The sequence below is a fragment of the Carassius carassius genome, chromosome 13 (genome assembly GCF_963082965.1).
Source record: "Carassius carassius chromosome 13, fCarCar2.1, whole genome shotgun sequence".
Taxonomy (NCBI): domain Eukaryota; kingdom Metazoa; phylum Chordata; class Actinopteri; order Cypriniformes; family Cyprinidae; genus Carassius; species Carassius carassius.
The window spans coordinates 23,325,834-23,343,571 of record NC_081767.1 but is presented as its reverse complement, the minus strand read 5'-3'; the positions used below and the strand labels follow the sequence as shown (position 1 = coordinate 23,343,571).

General features: G+C 35.0%; 3 protein-coding genes across 6 annotated transcripts in view; 2 read left to right on the top strand and 1 right to left on the bottom strand.

Annotated features, from left to right (window-relative positions):
• Positions 1-4,508, bottom strand: part of LOC132156132 (insulin-like growth factor 1 receptor) — an 84,196-nt gene extending 79,688 nt beyond the window's left edge. For both annotated transcript variants that reach the window (XM_059565006.1, XM_059565007.1), the window contains exon 1: positions 4,111-4,508. In XM_059565006.1, coding sequence (XP_059420989.1) covers positions 4,111-4,204 — 94 coding nt within the window. In that variant the 5' untranslated portion in view covers positions 4,205-4,508. The remainder of the gene's footprint in view (positions 1-4,110) is intronic.
• fam169b (family with sequence similarity 169 member B) lies at positions 3,810-13,387 on the top strand. Of its 3 annotated transcripts, none has more exons than XM_059565010.1 (10): positions 3,810-3,974; positions 9,730-9,816; positions 10,088-10,212; positions 10,385-10,487; positions 10,574-10,659; positions 10,777-10,951; positions 11,041-11,223; positions 12,449-12,577; positions 12,762-12,832; positions 12,982-13,387. In XM_059565010.1, the coding sequence occupies exons 2-10, from the start codon at positions 9,780-9,782 to the stop codon at positions 13,096-13,098; spliced, it is 1,026 nt and encodes a 341-aa protein (XP_059420993.1). In that variant the 5' UTR covers positions 3,810-3,974; positions 9,730-9,779; the 3' UTR covers positions 13,099-13,387. The 3 variants fall into 3 exon arrangements, with proteins under 3 accessions (XP_059420993.1, XP_059420992.1, XP_059420991.1); XM_059565009.1 differs by lacking the exon at positions 3,810-3,974 and adding an exon at positions 4,965-5,113; XM_059565008.1 differs by lacking the exon at positions 3,810-3,974 and having other exon boundaries at positions 9,731-9,816; positions 10,088-10,309.
• Positions 13,388-14,701: 1,314 nt separating this feature from the next.
• On the top strand, positions 14,702-17,180 carry LOC132156130 (arpin). The gene is made up of 6 exons (XM_059565004.1): positions 14,702-14,884; positions 15,207-15,282; positions 15,851-15,983; positions 16,322-16,528; positions 16,600-16,763; positions 17,004-17,180. The coding sequence occupies exons 1-6, from the start codon at positions 14,793-14,795 to the stop codon at positions 17,010-17,012; spliced, it is 681 nt and encodes a 226-aa protein (XP_059420987.1). The 5' UTR covers positions 14,702-14,792; the 3' UTR covers positions 17,013-17,180.
• Positions 17,181-17,738: the final 558 nt, after the last annotated feature.

The following is a 17,738-nucleotide window of genomic DNA, read 5'->3' as shown; positions in this document are numbered from 1 at the left end:
TACAGTGAAAGTCAATCGGATCTAAAACAACACCAGGACACATTGACTTTCATTGTAGGGACAAAAATACACACAGACTTCTTTTTAAATATCTTCTTTTGTGTTTCACAGAAGAGAGTCAGTTATCAGTTTTGAAACGACATGAGGGAAAGTAGACTGATGACAGAATTATCATTTTCCGTGGAGCTATTCCTTTAAAGGAGATGAACAAGTTTCTGCTGAACACAAGAGTATATATTTTGAAGAATGTTGGTAACCAAACCAGTAGCCATTGACTTCCATAGTACAGAATAAACATATTATAGAAGTCAACTGCTACTCTCAACAGAATATCTTCTTTTTTTTTTGGTACAAATTGAGGGAGAGTAAATGATGACAAACAGATTTTTCATATTCATGGGAACTATCCCTTTAAATAACAAAAATTCACATTGTGGGAAGCTGTCAGTGAAAGCGCAAATTAACTCCCTGTGTCCGATGGTCACAGCACGCAAGCCTATTTTAAATTAACATTTAATTAAGTCTATACCTAATCTGGCAGCTCACTGAACCTTTAAGATCGTTTGACTCAATCAGCGAACATGTAGGCACGAACTAGCACAGTGACACAGATTCGGGGCAACGGGAGTGACTCAGAGCTCTGCGTGGCACTGGATGAACGGGCACGAATGCTCCAACACCAAGGATGAAGCACAACTCAGCAGAGACAGAACATGGGATGGGGAGACAAAGAAATATGAAGAGAGAAAGCAGCGTTGGCCACTACAGCATGCGTCTGAGTCACAGGAAGAGACTCGCTTAGCCTGAGGTTGCTAACACACTAGAGAAAGTGTTTGATGAGTAGGATGCGCTGTGGAAAGAGGCGGATAAGTTTTAAATTCATTCCTGAAACTTACACAAACCTTCCCTGTTGAAAAGATTCTGAGCTTTATCTGACGCAGCAAAAACTCTAGCACGTAGGCGCCCTTAGTCATGAAAAGAATGAGCAACACCAGAATACCGAATACCACAGACTGAAGTAGGCAAAGGTGGGCTATCAAATAAACAGCGAAAGACTTAAAGTTCACCCACTATTCGCTCCTTTCAGAATGTTTCACCTCGGTGACAGCCATTTCTCCCCTGCTTTACAACTCCAGCTCAACGCCTGCGTTTAACAACACGTGGAGGCCTGTGTAGATACAAGGCTAACTGTGGGAGTGGGTGTTACACGATTATTTATTTCTATTCTCGACTTTTAGCCACATCTTGGGAGTACGAGCTGGAGTTTTCAGAAACACTGGCCCTCGCTGGGACTTTTCTGAAAGTCTGAGTGTGTGTCAGCATCTGACAGCAGCAAGCGCTGATATTCGCACTCCACCGCCAGGCTGTCCGGAGGCTGTCTGTGTGAACATCTAAAGCCCAATAAAAGAGTTCACAAACTCTCTACTCTTCAAATCGACAAAACCAAGTCTGTTTCCCTCACTGTGTATTTTCACATGTTCAGTTTTCAAACCTCATGTTTCTCCTCCCGCTCACCCTCTCTTTCTCAATGGACCATGGAGGCTTGTTTGCCATATACTTGGAAGTGGCATAGAATTTTTACTGTGGCAAAACTTGAAAGGAGGCTAAATTACATTTTATTATCCTTACCCGATTTTTTTTAACTAAACCGGATAGATAGATAGATAGATAGATAGATAGATAGATAGATAGATAGATAGATAGATAGATAGATAGATAGATAGATAGATAGATAGATAGATAGATAGATAGATAGATAGATAGATAGATAGATAGATAGATAGATAGGCTTTAATTTGACCTTCTTTTAAAGAATAAGAAAAATTTGTGTTTTGAACAATAAATTATGTAAACCTGCTGACAACCTGACCAAATGTATGAACTTGTAAATGAGCATAATAGGGCACTTTATAAACACTAATAATTTAAAAGGGCCTAACACTTAACTGTATTCTTTAGCAAATATTTAAATTAATATCTATTTTTCATTGATTTTAGTTTTTTGTCATTTATTTTTAAGTAGAAAAGATTTTAGAGAATATTTACTTAAGACATTTATAATAGAAAACAAATAAATCATTATAAATAAAATATATATTTTGGTATTGGTAATAAATATTACTGGTAGTGGCCCAAATTTTAATATAAGTGCATCTCTACTGAAAACATCCAAAACCCAAAACAGCCATCTTCTTCATAACCCTTAATTATTTAGCTGCTGTCAACTAACATCCTATAATTTGTTTCTATTATTATTTAATCAAATCATACCCAGCCTAAACTAAACCGTTCATTTCTAATCGACCCTTTAAAGTCAGAAAGTACCACATCAGTGAAATCAAACTGGACACATAGACCCAAACCCAAGAGAAGAAAGATATGAAACTGGTTTGTGCTGACTGAGGTCAGTGTGTCAGTGAAGTGTCTTTGCAACACTTCATGGGACAGAGACACACGGGACAATGCAATGATGGAGTCCAGGAGTGAGAGCTTACCCCCTCTCTCTATAGGGCCAGTGCTGCTGGTCTCTGCAGGGTGCTGAGAAACAGACCCCCCTGACATTCACAGTGGCCTGGATGTGGGACTGGCCACTCCGGTCAATGGCCTCGAATTGCATCCTAACGCCTTTTGAATGTAAATGCGAGTTTAAACCAAAGAATGGCCAACTTTTATTATGCCACAATGCAGCTCCCACACAATCCCAATTAGGCATTTGATGACACTAAAGCTGCAAAAACATTACAAATACATCCACCTACAAGCACATAATGTTTTAAAACTATGGAAAGATATGAAAAATGGCAGCAGGATTAACATATTGTCATTATACTCCTTTCTTACTTATGGCTAGTGACTAAGACTTTCATTCTGCTTTACATCTATTTATCTATTTATTTATTTTTTGATCCCCAGAAGACAGACAGCCATACAGGGTCAGTAAAAGAGCACTTTTGAGTGAACTGTCCCTTTAAGCCTTATCAACTCTTTAGCACAATCTCAAAGATAAAACATTGAGGTACAGAGGTATGAAAGCAAAAATTTGGGGCTTTAGAATTAAACATGTTAATGGGTACTAAATTCTAAATTAGCATGTTCTCCTGTATTATTTTATATAAAATATTCATCTCTTCATGCTTTGTCTGACCAGACTTCCCAATGTACTTCTACTGGTCACAAAAAGATTGCACAAAATATAAGATATTTCATGTTCCTCTATTATGTTTTTATATATAGACTAAGTTTACATATTTCTAAAATACATATTTCTTTCAAATTAACTTCATTTCTTTCAGTTTACCCCCCCCCTTTTTAATTCAAATTTTTCTTTTATGTCTACGATATTCAATTAAAATTGACAAAATTATGGGGATGGCAAATAAATTATTTTGCACAAGTTCATAATATTCTACAAACGTATTAATTTACACAGTCCAAAATAAAATTACTTCGTTTACCATAACTACTAATCTGTAACAAACAAATATTATAATCAAATTTAAAGCTCAAACACACAGTGCCACAAACTAAACGTGTTCTAATAAGAAAAACCCTCCTGAGAAACAAGCACGTGGTCAGTGTACAGTCACCTTTACTTCACCGCGTGATGCTCGACTGAGCCTCACTGAAATCAGCTAATCTCACCATGAATGAGTAACGTTCAATACGATATCAAATATACATAATATATGGGCAAATACTTTATATAAACCACTTCTGACGTAGCTTCTAAATACCAACGTGATCCAGCTAATGAATAATTCACAAAGCACACTAGACTCAACACATCCGACGTCACGACAATTAACTGATGGGCCAAGAGACACCAGGACGAAACAATTCTGAAGTGTAGTGTTAGTCTGAGGGAAATTTAAAAGTGTAATGGTAGTAGTAGGTCGTAAATTACTAATAAACTGGGTCGTGAGTTACAGAGCCCTTTTGAATAGGCTACCGAAAATCTGAATCAACGCATGCAGGTAAACTCACGCTTGACATCCATAAACACCGAAACGGTTTAATCAAGGCTTGATAATACAAGACTACATGAAAATATCGATATATCTAGTCTTAGTAATTTTTTAATAAAATTTAAAAAAACAAATCCTGATTTACCTTCCCCATGCGCAGACCACAGGCAGATGGTGGAAAGAAACAGCACAGGACCCCAAAATAAGGTCCAAACATCCCTCGCTGTTCCAGATCTCATTCCTAAAAAAAATCAGTTTTCAAAAAAATAAAAAGGTGAAGCCGCAGCAAAACTGCTTCTTATAAGCAAGCAAAAAGTCCAGAAGAACCCGCTTTGGATGAGCAGATAGTTCCTTTACACGTAAAGATAACGGGAGACGAGGAGGGAGCAGATCCGGTATTAATTGTAGTATTTTCCTTTAATGGAAACATTAAGATAAATTAAAACATTCTGTTATTCTTGCCAGCAATTAAGTGATGTAATCGTGTCGGAGCCAATAATCTGCATCTTCAGCCTCCATTTCTTGAAAACCCGAGAGGACGCGCAAGCACGCCCAACGAAACGAGCGCGTTCTCCTCCAACAAAACCACCTTGTGCGAATGTGATGAATGACGCTATACTGATGCACGGAGGAATTTTGATCTCAAGTTAAAGAGCTTGACGACTCGGGAGATATGTCGCCTCGTATATCTGTATGAATGAAAGCCTACCGACAGGGCTCGATCCAAAATATCCGCCAGGACAAAAATGGTTTCACCAATTGCTCACCCTCCCCTACAGTCTTCACGCGCTCTCACAGTCGGTCTGTTTTTCGGTAGGAAAAAAAACACACATTTTGTCGAGGTGCAAGAGTGAGCAGCTCCCGAGCGTGGGTTTTTGGTTTTTCCGCAACGTAAAAAAATCACAAACTGCTTGCTTGGTATAAATAGCTTGTGAGGCTAGTGTGTGATTCTGGAGTCTTCGCGGCGGCGCTCGGACTCCTCCGCGACTCTTCTGTCGGTCTCCGCTCGGTAGAATACACCGCTGTAAACAAGACTCGGCTTCTCTCACAGTGAAACACGCCAAGCTTGAGAAAATGCAAAAACGTGGACTGGAAACACTGGACTGAGCATGCAGGCGTCAGCAGACCATTTGGTCTCAAACGTCAAGGTGACAGGATTTTGTTTTGTTTGTTGTTGTTTAAACGAAAGTGTAGGCTATTTATAACAATAATGATTTGTACACTTGTTTAGGCTACATAAATATATGCTAATTCCAGGTCTGCGGCCATAATGCTTATCTTAAAACTAATTATGTAATTTCATCTTTAGCTTATATTAGCTAAATTACAGAAATACAATATGTAGCCTAGTGGAATACTGATTTTATTTTTTTTAAATCTCCTTAATTGCAAAAAAAAGGACAACTATATATATATATATATATATATATATATATATATATATATATATATATATATATATATATATATATATATATATATATATAACATATAGTTTCTATATCTGGTTTTAGATATAGATAGATCTAACTTATTGTGTCTTACACTATAGGCTACATAATTTTGTTCAACATCTCTACTGTACAAGTACCACCGCATCCATTACAGCGTTGTACATATGAGACCATATGCATTTTAATAGCTAAATTTAGTGTCATATTCTTATCAAAAGAATTATCATATTTTTAATTTTAAAAGGTATTATTATAGCTGAATAATAACATGATTGTCTTTTTATAACTGCACTTCATAATTGTTGTTTCAATATTTTATAACATAACACTTTGCTATTTTTTTATTATTATTATTTATATGAAGCTGCTTTGAAACAATCCATTGTATGAAATGCTAGGTATATAAATGTGTGATGTGACTTTTTTTAATTGACTAGATGCTTATATTTTTTATCTTTTTTTCATATTAAAGCTATTCTTTCTGCTATGCTGTCTCCATAATATACTAAAGGAACAAGATATGTGACTATGCATTACAAAAAAAAAAAAAATGTAAATGTACCTGTTATATTATGAAATTAAAACAGCCCATGCAAGGAAGTAAGAGAGGCAGGTATAAGTAAATAAAATAGTTACCACAAAAAGAAAAACCACAATAAATAAGAAAATGGTACATAATATTGTCTGTGTTGGCTACTCATGACGTAATAATTTCCTAGAAATTGGATTGAAAATTATTAAAACCAAGTGCACTGGCCCTTTAAGATACATTCAGAGTTTCATAAACGCCAGATTAAACACAGTGTGTGAGTAAAGCGAATGTAATGTGTGTGTTCAGATAAGAGCCTAATTACAGTGCTTATTTTAGTACGCCACTCACTCCTATTCAAATTCAATTAACGCTGGAAGTTAGTCTCTGGCACATGGAGCTGTTAGATGGATGAACTGAAAGAGGTTTTAAAACGAAGGCATGGTTTTTATAACCTTCATATCTACTCCATTTTCAGCTACAACGATAACGATTTGAAATCAATTATCTTTATTCAAAATATAACCCATCTCCACATTTTAGAAGTGTACATATTTTGCCATTGAAAGCTAAAAGTAAAATCCGAAGTAGAATTTCCTTCATAGAGACGGAACGGCTTTACAATTACAATCCATTCATTCGTTCGGGATGATGCAGAGTCATCACTGTTCAGCATTACTGCCCGAGAATAGCAGTACATTTTATAACATTTATAAAAGATGGAAATGGGGGAAAAAATGGACCCAATGCTCCTAAGGCTATATTAATAATCCATTTAAAAAAGTTAAATATATTCAGATTTATGCATTTAAATTGTTAGGTAAAATGCCATTCAGTTGAATTGAGTAAACTTAAAATTATCTGCAAACGCTAAAAATGTGAAGTAATAAATAAAGTTAGCCTAGGTATGAATGTCTACAATATAGGCTACATTCTACAAGTCTAAATGCATATTAATTGAAAAATATTTTTTGTGTGTGGAATTTGATTGTTTGAGTCAAATGGCATCAATCTTTTATTTTATTTAATATGAAATGTGGATCCAAAGATATAGTTTCTTATTCAAACAGCATTCAGAGTTTTCTAAACTGCAGTTCAGTTCTTTTTATCATTGGAAATCGCCTTGACCTTTGTATCTAATATGTTACATTGTGTTTGGCACCTGCATATGTCAAAATGCAGCTTTTATCATGTCTCATGCCTCCTCACTGGGCAATTAACAGAGCCTCAGTATGTTAACAAATAGTTTCAATTCTAGATCATTTGTACAACAACAGCTAAACAACACTATAGAGAAAAGTATCTGTTTTCACTGCAAATTTAATTTTAAGACATTTGAAACTAACTTTGAATTTATAGATATTGTTGAAAGATCCCAATTAAAGAGCATTAATTGTGGAAATAGACTTGTTAAACATGTAAATGACTAATTTTAATAATCGAGGAATAAAACATAGCCTACTTTTCCACACTCCTGTCTCTTCTAATCATATATCTTTTTTTTTTTTTAAACCAAAATACATTTTATGCTCACAATAAAGCTTAAACACAAGGATAGCGCCCCAGATTACCTCTGTCCTGGCAAAACAAAGTTAAGCCCCTGTAAATCTACAGTCACCAAAAACAAAACTCCCTTGATACTGTGCTTCTGTCCATATGTATTTGTCCTCATGCAGTTCCACCCAGACTACCTTTCCTTTAGTTTCATTAAGATGGAGGTCAGATGGAAATAAGCATGTTTACCACTGACAATAGTCATGACGCACTTTTGTTTCTCATTTTTATCTAAGCCCTGACAGGAAAAAGAATTTGGAGGACAGGGCAACAATTATGTTCGGGTAAACAGCTACAGTCAGAAAAAGAAAAAGATTCCTGAAAAACAAGCTGAAAATAACATAGCACAGGAGGGGTGCAACAATTTGTTTTTCTCACAGAGAAGCTTGGTATGATCTCAGTTATTATGGTTAGCACCCTAAAACCAGGAGCCAAACATTTTTATTGCAGATGAGCACTGACCATCAAATATTCCTTCGTAAATAATATCTGAGACATTCCTTATGTCTGAGCTGTTTGGGTAGAATTTGGATGTTGGAGAGAAAGTGTTTGCTGCAATACTCCCAGCAAATTGAAAGCAAATCTCATGCAGTTCAGCTCTTCTTTTGGATAGCGTGAACCTTGATTCATCAATTGGATTGCTGTGTTGCCACTAAAAAGCTTAGCTGGAATTATCTATTAGCAGTTCCTTCTGAGCTTCAGATTACCAACCATGTATTTACTATAGTACATATCCACCATCTAGTGTTTGGATTTCTTTCCTTAAATATTTTATATAAAAGCAACCGTTACATTATAATTGAATTGCTTGAATAAAATGTGTTTTGCATGCCTAAAAAAAGTTATAAATAAATAAAATAAAGAATGAGAATGTGAGAATGACATTATTTTTGCCAGAGTCATCTTTCATGGGTCACAAAGTAGGCCAGGGTTCAGTAAAGACAAGGCCAATGTAATCATCCTCTTGTGAGGTCTGATCATGTGACAGACACGGATTGAAGACACTCGAGGAATCCCGCATCATGGGTTACACAAACAACTTGATGACAAAGCAAGGAAGGAAAACAAGCATGAACCTCGCTGATGTGCAAAGCTCCCGTTTTACATCTTAAACAGAAACCACATAGGTGCTTTGCATTTAAAGTCTTTTGCCCAATTTACTTTGCTGCAATATTTGCTCTGATGCCAAATATCCTCAGCAGTTTAATAGCCGAGTGACAGTCAACCCCTTTTGAGGATAAACTCCCAGCTTTACACAAGCATATTTAACCATCCAAGCTAGCCTTTCCTAGTGAAAGGAATTTCAGAAATGTCTGCAATTTCTTCAGTGGGAAGTCGGTGGTTTATGGGTAATGGAGATGAAGGGAGACGGGAATAAAACGGATGCAAAATACATTTTCCATAGCAGGCGAGATTTAGTGTACTGTAGTTTGACTACGTTTGTGAGTATAGTAAAACAAGGTAAAAAAAAAAAACAACAACTCGGTACAAAACAGTGCACTTGTACCGCACATGATTTTGCATGGGAAAAGGCTCAAAAAGCCTTCAATGTGTGTGTTTTAATTATTATTTTTTTAATTCTTGTGTCTAACATTTGTATGATGTTGTTGCCATCTTGTGGGCAGTGTAATACTGGACAGTCGCTGTTTAGAAATGGAATTGTAGCTGAATGTTTGTTTGTTTTTCGCCTTAAATTCTTAATTTTTTTCAGAATGAGAGGCGATAAAGAGAAAGGGAAAAGCACATTTTTTATCATTAACTAATTAATAATTAATTATAATTAATTATTAATATATTTATATAAAATTAATACCATTTTGACTGGCGTGACTGTGTATGCGTTTGACTGAATAAAACGCCCAAGGAATTAAGATTTCCAAATGATAAAAAATATAAGCTATAACACAAAAATGAATAATTCGTAATACTTAAAACAAATATATTAAAGTATTGAGGGTGACACTTATTATAATTATAATAAAAAAATAAGTTTAACAAGATTTTGTTTATTATGTATATTTATTGTGTAGCCTATGTGAGGTCCGAAATAAATCTTGGTGATGATAATGTTCGCAAGTTAAATTATGCCTGACTAAAATGCAACACTGAATTATACAGATTATGTAACAGGAAGTTTCTTCTCAGTATATAAATAAATATTTATCCACGAAGACCTCTGGATTGTTAAAATATTCATGAACTCATTTCTCTTCTTCATACTTTACAGTCACTAGATGGCGCACTTGAGAAACATTTGAAGGTCGAACGACTGTCAAAATGGAATCCAACTCTAAACTCGGGAATAGTTTTAAAGGTAAGGACAGACTTTCTAAGATTACTCCCAAAACTGATAATGTGAGTATTCCCATGACTGGTTATTTTAAAAAAGAGTTTTAAAAGGTTGCTTTGCATGCAAACATGCTCTAGCGTTATCCACGCCAGTCAGTCATTTGTCAACAAAAGTCACACAAACGCAGTTCAGCCACATTCAGTAAAATGCTGCTAGTAATTAAGTCATTCAGCATTGTTGAAATTAAAACTCCATGTTATTAGTTGTGTGAACATGTCAAATGTCCTCTTTCAAGTGAAACCCTATCCAGTGGATCTACATGTTCGGCACTATGGCGAGTTGAGCACAGGATATGACGAATACCTGTCCCGTGTCAAGTCAGGTGGTGCCCTGCCGATCATCCTTCCTCATGGAGAGAAAGTCAGAACAAACACACTTGCATTCAGTAGTGAATTTAGTTATATATATTGTCTCAAAAATTAGTTGGCTACCTAGCCAATACCAAAATGCTGTGTGGGTATGCAGCTCACTAATTTGAGACAGACTCAATTCCTCATTTCAGTTCCTCAAAGAGTGATATTTGTGATGACAGGTGGAAGTAACTTGTGAGAACATTGGCCGGCTTGCGTTTCTGAGAGATGCTGATCTATCACATTTCATTCTTGCTCTCCACACACCTGAGGATAAAACCCAAGGTCCTGCGCAGGCTGTATTTTTAATTTCACTACCTGTTTTGTGTCAGTCGGTTTCATTTCGGATAATGTATATACTATTCTTTTAGTGGTTGCTGTGTACTTGCAAGGCGAATGGTGGCCTGTTGGTGATGTTTTGAAGACCTCGAACAAATCGAGACGTGGACTTGTGTTAGTGAGTAACGTATTGTCTGGCAAACTTTATTGATTTTGTCAATGTTTTGACCAGAAATGTCATAATGCTAACATTGTCACCATTTCCTAAAGGCTCTGATGGTTTTTATCATCCCAGGTGGAGTCAGTTATGGAGAGAGTTGTGCTTTTCATGCTTAGTCAAGTTATTTTTGGAATTCTGGAAAGGCCTCTCGGAGAAGACCTATATTTTTCTGTTTATTCCATGCGGGAATATGGCAAAATTCTCTGGCAAAATGGAGAAGCAGTAGGGTTTTACACCGTTAAGAAAAAGGGTAAATTTTGGGGGACATGGTAGTTATTCTATCATGCTTTTCTATGATATTTTACGACTATAAAAATTTGTTTTTTTGTTTTATCATAGGCAGCCTGTGTGACAGCTGCACTGGCCAGAGTTATCAGCTCCCTGTGCTGGACTCAGTGTTTGTTCGCTCTCACTGGAGAAGGACTGGACTCGCTTTACAGATGCTGGAGGATTTCTGCTCGTCTCAACCCTCTGAGGCCGTTCTGGGAATTAGCTTTCCTATGTCTCCTGGCATGTATGGAGGCATGTATACAGAAATGTCCAAAGGTTTTGGTGTTCGGAAACATAGCATAACACACGTAGAGTATGTCTGCAAGGTGTCTTTTAAAGATTGGAAAGCATCTGCTGTTTACAAACATCTGATAGACGTGTCTAAGATGTCAGTTTTACATAGATTCGAAAACATAAACATCTTGAAAGACATTTTCTAAACCTCTATTATTTGACATCTAATAGGAAGCATCCTATAGACGTATTGCAGATAAGCAAACACTCTAAAAAAATACATCTTGCAGATGTCAAATAGACGTCTCTGTGATGTACGTGCTATCCTGGTATGGTTGATTAATTATTTGTTGATAATTTTTTTTTATAAAGTTGCCCTTTAATTTTTTTAGCTGTGTTATTTACATGTAAAGGATAAAAATCCAAAATGCTCAGCTTTAAAAATTAAAACTTACACTACTGTTCAAAAGTTTGGGGTCGATAAGATTTTAGGAAGAAGTCTCATACTCACAAAAGCTGCATTTATTTGAAAAATACAGCAAAAACATTAATATGGTATGTAAAGTATAATATATAATAAGAAAGTAATTTATCCCCGTAATGGTAAAGATAACTTTTCAGCAGTCATTAATCCAGATTTCAGTGTCACATGATCTTTCAGAAATCATTATATGCTGATTTAGTGCTAAAAGAAACTTTTTTTAGTATCCACGTTGAAAGCCGTTGTGCTTATAAATATTTTATGGAAAGCATTCTTCAGGATACTTTAATGAATAAAAAGTTCAAAAGAAATTTGAAACAGAAATCTATTGTAATGATTGTCTTTACTTAACTAATGATCAATTAATTGCATCAGTTTTATTTCTTTTAAAAAGATCCTACTGACCCCAAATTTTCAATTGGTAGTGTATCTTATGAATGAATACTAAAGTTCAGTCAAACCAAAGACAAGGCTGTAGATTATCATAAAAAAATGGTGGTGGGTTGTCTTGGGCGGATGTACCCGAGGAACCAGTTGGTTCAAAAGCCAATTATGAGCACCAGATATCATAGGCTATCATCATACTACAAACCTTTGACAACTGCATTTAAATATGTAAATCTCCAAAATGATTTTCCCATGTGCGTGCAAAATACACAAATCGCTCTGCATTTAACTTATAAAGACTGGTAACACTGACTTTTATCTATGAATATGTATGTATCTAAAGCCTACACAACTTGTTTAAATAATTGTTTACAGTTTGCAAGAAGTTTCTCGGGATCCACGAAGAAGAAAGAGACCGTCTCTATGAGGTGGAAGCCCCGGGTGGATGGGCTCAGAGACGCAATGTGTGGTTAAATATCCAGCTGCGTGACTTTCCAAAGCACTGTAAGAAGCTTCGTTGATGTAAAACAGCAGATATTGACATTGGTTGGGTAATGAGACACTTGACTTGTAGCATGTGAGAAAGAGCTCTGGTTCGAAATACTTATTGGGTTTGTGTTTTATGGTGCTATATACAGACTATTGCAATGCTCAGGACAGTTTATATCTGAGGTGGCGTTTTTTACAGGTGGAAATTCAGAGCAGAGTCCACAATGCTCATGTAGTCAGGAAAGAAGTGAAGCTAATTTAGAGGAAGAGGTATGACATAATCTTGCATTTTTTTAAAACTTATCTAGAGACAGTTTGCTGGCTGTTACCGTAAGCTTGTCTCAGCTGTCCACAGAGGCTTTAATACTTAAACTAAAAAATGAATCATATAGTTTTTGTATTCTTGCTCATTTCTACAGGGGATTCTGCAACAATGTGAATCATCAGTCAGTCTCAAAGACACATCAAGCTCAGAAAAGAAGCGACCTGTGGATCAAACCAACACAGGGACTAACCTTAAAAAAGCCAGGACTTAACATTCATTTATTAAATGTGTCAAGAAATATCTCAGATAGGCAATGTACATTTAGTCCATAACAGATAGCCTAAATATTCAAGATGGAACTCTGTATGCTCATGTGCTCATAAGTATGTAGATGTTGGTAACAAGTATGCAATATCTATCTAAGATTTGCCTTCAGAACTACCTTAACAATCTCAGGTATTGTCATACTATAAAGCTTACAAAAACATTTATTGCTGATTGCCAAATGGTAAACAGAATTTCATACCGACTGTATCTGGATAGAAATGAACAGTTTTATTGCTATATATAGCGGCCAATATTCTCCTAATTTTGTCCATTTTTTATTGATCATATAAAGAATATGCAGCTTGACTAGATCAATATGATATGCTTTATGGGTTTATCTTTAAGACAATTGTTATATTAGGCTGTTTTTTAATTGTGTTTAATTGTTAACAGTTCGGTTAGTGACTTATTATAATGTCAAATTTCACAAAGCAATGTGATATTTCTATGAAAGAAAAAAAACTGTTAGTCTGTAATAAAAATAATAATAATTAAACACTTGCTTAAGGAATAAAAAAGTGAAAAAACATATGCCAAGGAAAAAGAGCCAGGGGTTCATTGATGGCCAAACAATTCATAGCAATTAAAATTCGGGAAAGAAAAAATAATAAATAAATATATAAATAAACAAATGGAAAGAAATAAACAGATCAAATAACAATAAACAATCGTTTCTACAAAACATAAAAAATATACAAAAACACCAAAAAGTGAGCATACATTTTAGTTACATGAGGTAGGCAAAGGTTTAATATAGATATGAATATCTTCTTGAAAGGAAAAATTGGGAGATAACTTTCATAATGCATTTGTGAATAAAATATTTTGCAAGCAAAATAATTAGGTAAACATTTTCATATTGCTCCTCAAAAGTGAAAAATCCTAACAAAACATCTTTAAAGTTAAGATCAATTGTAATTTATGAAGTTTACAATAAACTGGCAAATGTCTTGCCAAAGTTTTATTGTATGGACACAATGCCAGAAAAGATGCAAGACAGTTGTGAGTCACAGAAAGTCCCGTTCAATTCTAGGCCTATACTTAATTAGAATTTTGAACCAATAAAGGTTTTAACAGGATAGAACTGATGAATAAGCTTAAACGAAATCTCTTTAACCTTATTTACCAATAGATTGCCTTGTTAGGTAGAGCTAAACTGTTTCATTCTGAAACAGCATGAGGAATGGAAACAATCATTAAGAAAAAGAAAGCTAATATTTCTGTTATTTTTCAATGTATATTTTCCGTCTGTTTGCTACAGGTCTGTGTCAACCGGACTTTATACACAATGGCACTATTCGGGATAGCACCAAATTCAATGGCAAACTGTTTTGGAGAAACAGGAAAATTATTGTGAGAGAGAAATGTATGAACCATCCTGATTAAATAATTGACTAACTCGATTTATAGCATTCTTAAACGAGTTTTCAAAAAAAAAAAAGGACTTATGTGATACGGTAGTGGATTTTTGTGCGCGCGCGTGTGTGTGTGTGTTTGTAAAATACCCTATATATATATATATATATATATATATATATATATATATATAGTGGCAACAATTGCGAAGTACACAACATTCATGATGACGTAACCAGGAAGTAGCAGAGCTTTCGACGAAATCCAAATCATCGGCTGAAGATGAGTCGCATTTATGACAACTCTGCGTTATTAAACAAACCTGTCCATAATGAGAATTTTTCCTCCACATGGGATCCTTTAGTTCACCAGAGGTAATGCTTTGATGTGTAGCTATGCCTCGAAGTCGACATCGAGTGCACAACCTGGTTTTCTTTTCCCTTATACATGGATAACCATAAATGCCGTAGTCACTGAAGTTACAGCTAATATTGTAAAAATACAATACATTAATATACATACATTACGTTTCAGTATGGCAGCGTTGGTTAAAAAGTTACCATAGTTTTATAATAGCCAATATGACTGACTATGGCGTTCTGTCGGAATTTATGACTGTCATTGTACTTTTATTGTAGCTTTTGTTTTCTCCTTGGCTCCTGCATCGTGTTTTATTTATATTTTTTTACTTTCCAGTGGCCATGGTGTCATTTTAGAGGGGGCTGTCGTGGATATGTCACGCCATGTCATAACAGATGTGAACAACAGAAAGGTTAGAGAACTTAAAACTCTTCCTCAATTAATAAACTCACGTTGTAAGAGGAATCATGTCAAACTTTCAAAAGTTTGGGGTCAGTAAATTTACATTGTTAATAATAATAATAATTATATATATATATATATATATATAAACATGATTTCTGAAGCATCATGTGACACTGAGGACTGGAGTAATGGCTACTGAAAAATCTGCTTTGCCATTACAGGAATAAATTACTTTTTAATATATAGTACAATATACCGTTTTTATTGTAATAATGCTTTACGATATTACTGTTTTTTTCTGTATTTTTTGATCAGAGTAAAATATATAAATTACCAAACCCAATATTACTTTATTTTAATAAAAAGACAAAGATCTTAGGGACACTTAGGGATTCAACAATTGTTTTGTTGTTGATATTTTATATATATATATATATATATATATATATATATATATATATATATATATATATATATATATATATATATATATATATATATATATATATATATATAATAAAAATGTAAGTTTGGGATATCCTTATTATTAAAATCTTAATTTGTGTCAATTTCAGGAGCGCTACAATGTATTATACATCAAGCCAAGCAGAATACATCGCAGAAAATATGATTCAAAAGGAAATGAAATTGAACCTAACTTCAGTGATACCAGGAAGGTCAACACAGGATACCTGATGTCTTCTTTCAGTGAGTACCGGTAACCATAAAGTGCATTTATTTAAACTGTAAATCCATTTGGTTTTGACATGGCAAGTGTTTTTGTGTGTGTGTGTGTGTGTGTGTGTGTGTGTGTGTGTGTGTGTGTGTGTGTGTGTGTGTGTGTGTGTGTGTGTGTGTGTGTGTGTGTGCGCTTTTTAATGGCAACCTGTTCTAACAGCATTCAGTTATACCATGCAATAATAACAACTTGAATAAACTCTTATAAGTAAATGTATAATTTTGTAAATGCTGATTTACCAAAAATGTCTTGATGTATTGAAGCAGACTATTACATGCATGTTGTGTTGGTTTGTGTGTCATTGCAGAAGTGGAGGCTAAGGGTGAAACAGATTGTCTAAATGAGCGCCAGCTGAGTGACATTGTGAATAAGGACCAGCTGGTTAAAGTAACAGCAAAACATTGTCCTAGTCAGGCCTTCGCGTTCTGGATCTCAGAAGCAGAGATGGACAGAACCGAGCTCGAGCCAGGCCGAGAAATCCGCCTTAAAACAAAAGGAGATGGGCCCTTTATTTGTAAGTACAGTTCTGAAAATAGTATATACTTCTGGATAAATCAAGATGGCTACATGTGCTGTTCTGTCTAGTTTCCTTCGCCAAACTGGATGGTGGTACTGTGACGAAGTGCAATTTTGCAGGAGATGAGAACGCTGGAGCATCGTGGACAGAGAAAATAATGGCTAACAAAGCAGATCAGCAAAATAAGGGGAAGAGCGGCGGTCAGTGTGAGGGAGCAGATGATGAAGAATGGGTAGGATTCTCTGCCCAGTTGAAGAAATTTTCTGTTTTGCTCTGACTACATAAAGAATTGGTTTTGGAAATGGGTTTATCATGAACAGATGTGTAATCTTTTAACCATTTCCTATTATTCTGTCATCAAGAGGTTTAAGATGAAGTGAAAATAACACAGCGATCCAGTGAAGGATTTGTCGGAGTTTCATTGTGCAAACTTGTAACATCTGTTTTATGTTGTGTGGGATCTTCTTTTCAGGATGACTGAATGACACCCTTGAGCTTCACCGTGCATCACAGTGCCATATCTGTCTACCAAATGTGTATTTACGCCACAAAACAAGACCTCATGGTCAGTATTCATATGTTATCACATGAAAATATCATAAATAAACCGAAAAAGTACCATTTTAAAATTAAGACTTATGTATTTTAATTTGCTTTTAAATATTTTGTGTATATTAAAGAGATATCCTTAAAGTGATAATTCACCCAAAAATGAAAGTTTTGTCATTACTTACTCACCCTCATGTTGTTCCAAACCCCTGAGACCTTTGTAAGAATTTTTAATGAAATACGAGAAAAGATCATTAAAATGTTACAATAGTCCATGTGTGCATTCCTCGGATTCTCCTAGCTTCGTAAAATTAAGTTTGAACCACTGATGTCACATGGACAATTTTAACTATGTCCTTACTGAATTTTTGAGCCTTGAATGTGATAGTTTTGTTGCTTTCTATGCAGGGTCAGAAAGCTCTCGGATTTCATCAAAAATATCTTAATTTGTGTCTTGCGGATTTGGAATGACATGAGGGACATGAGTAATTAATGACAGTATTTTCATTTTTGGGTGAACTATCCCTTTAAGATCATCAAGCACTGTAAACTGAAAACAGTTCTACAATATCATATTTAGAAATGCAGCAATATTAAAATTATAGCCAATTAGTGGCATTATTGTAAAACCCACTAAAACTAAAATCAGTAGTATTAA

Excerpts from the sequence above, each read along its gene's own strand:
- fam169b (XM_059565008.1), top strand. The coding sequence starts at position 10,145 with ATGACGAATACCTGTCCCGTGTCAAGTCAGGTGGTGCCCTGCCGATCA. Across the intron at positions 10,310-10,384 it reads AATACCAAAATGCTGTGTGG|GTGGAAGTAACTTGTGAGAA; the intron begins GTATGCAGCTCA and ends TTGTGATGACAG. Across the intron at positions 10,660-10,776 it reads CGAGACGTGGACTTGTGTTA|GTGGAGTCAGTTATGGAGAG; the intron begins GTGAGTAACGTA and ends TTATCATCCCAG.
- LOC132156130 (XM_059565004.1), top strand. The coding sequence starts at position 14,793 with ATGAGTCGCATTTATGACAACTCTGCGTTATTAAACAAACCTGTCCAT. Across the intron at positions 14,885-15,206 it reads GATCCTTTAGTTCACCAGAG|TGGCCATGGTGTCATTTTAG; the intron begins GTAATGCTTTGA and ends TTTACTTTCCAG. Across the intron at positions 15,984-16,321 it reads ATACCTGATGTCTTCTTTCA|AAGTGGAGGCTAAGGGTGAA; the intron begins GTGAGTACCGGT and ends GTGTCATTGCAG.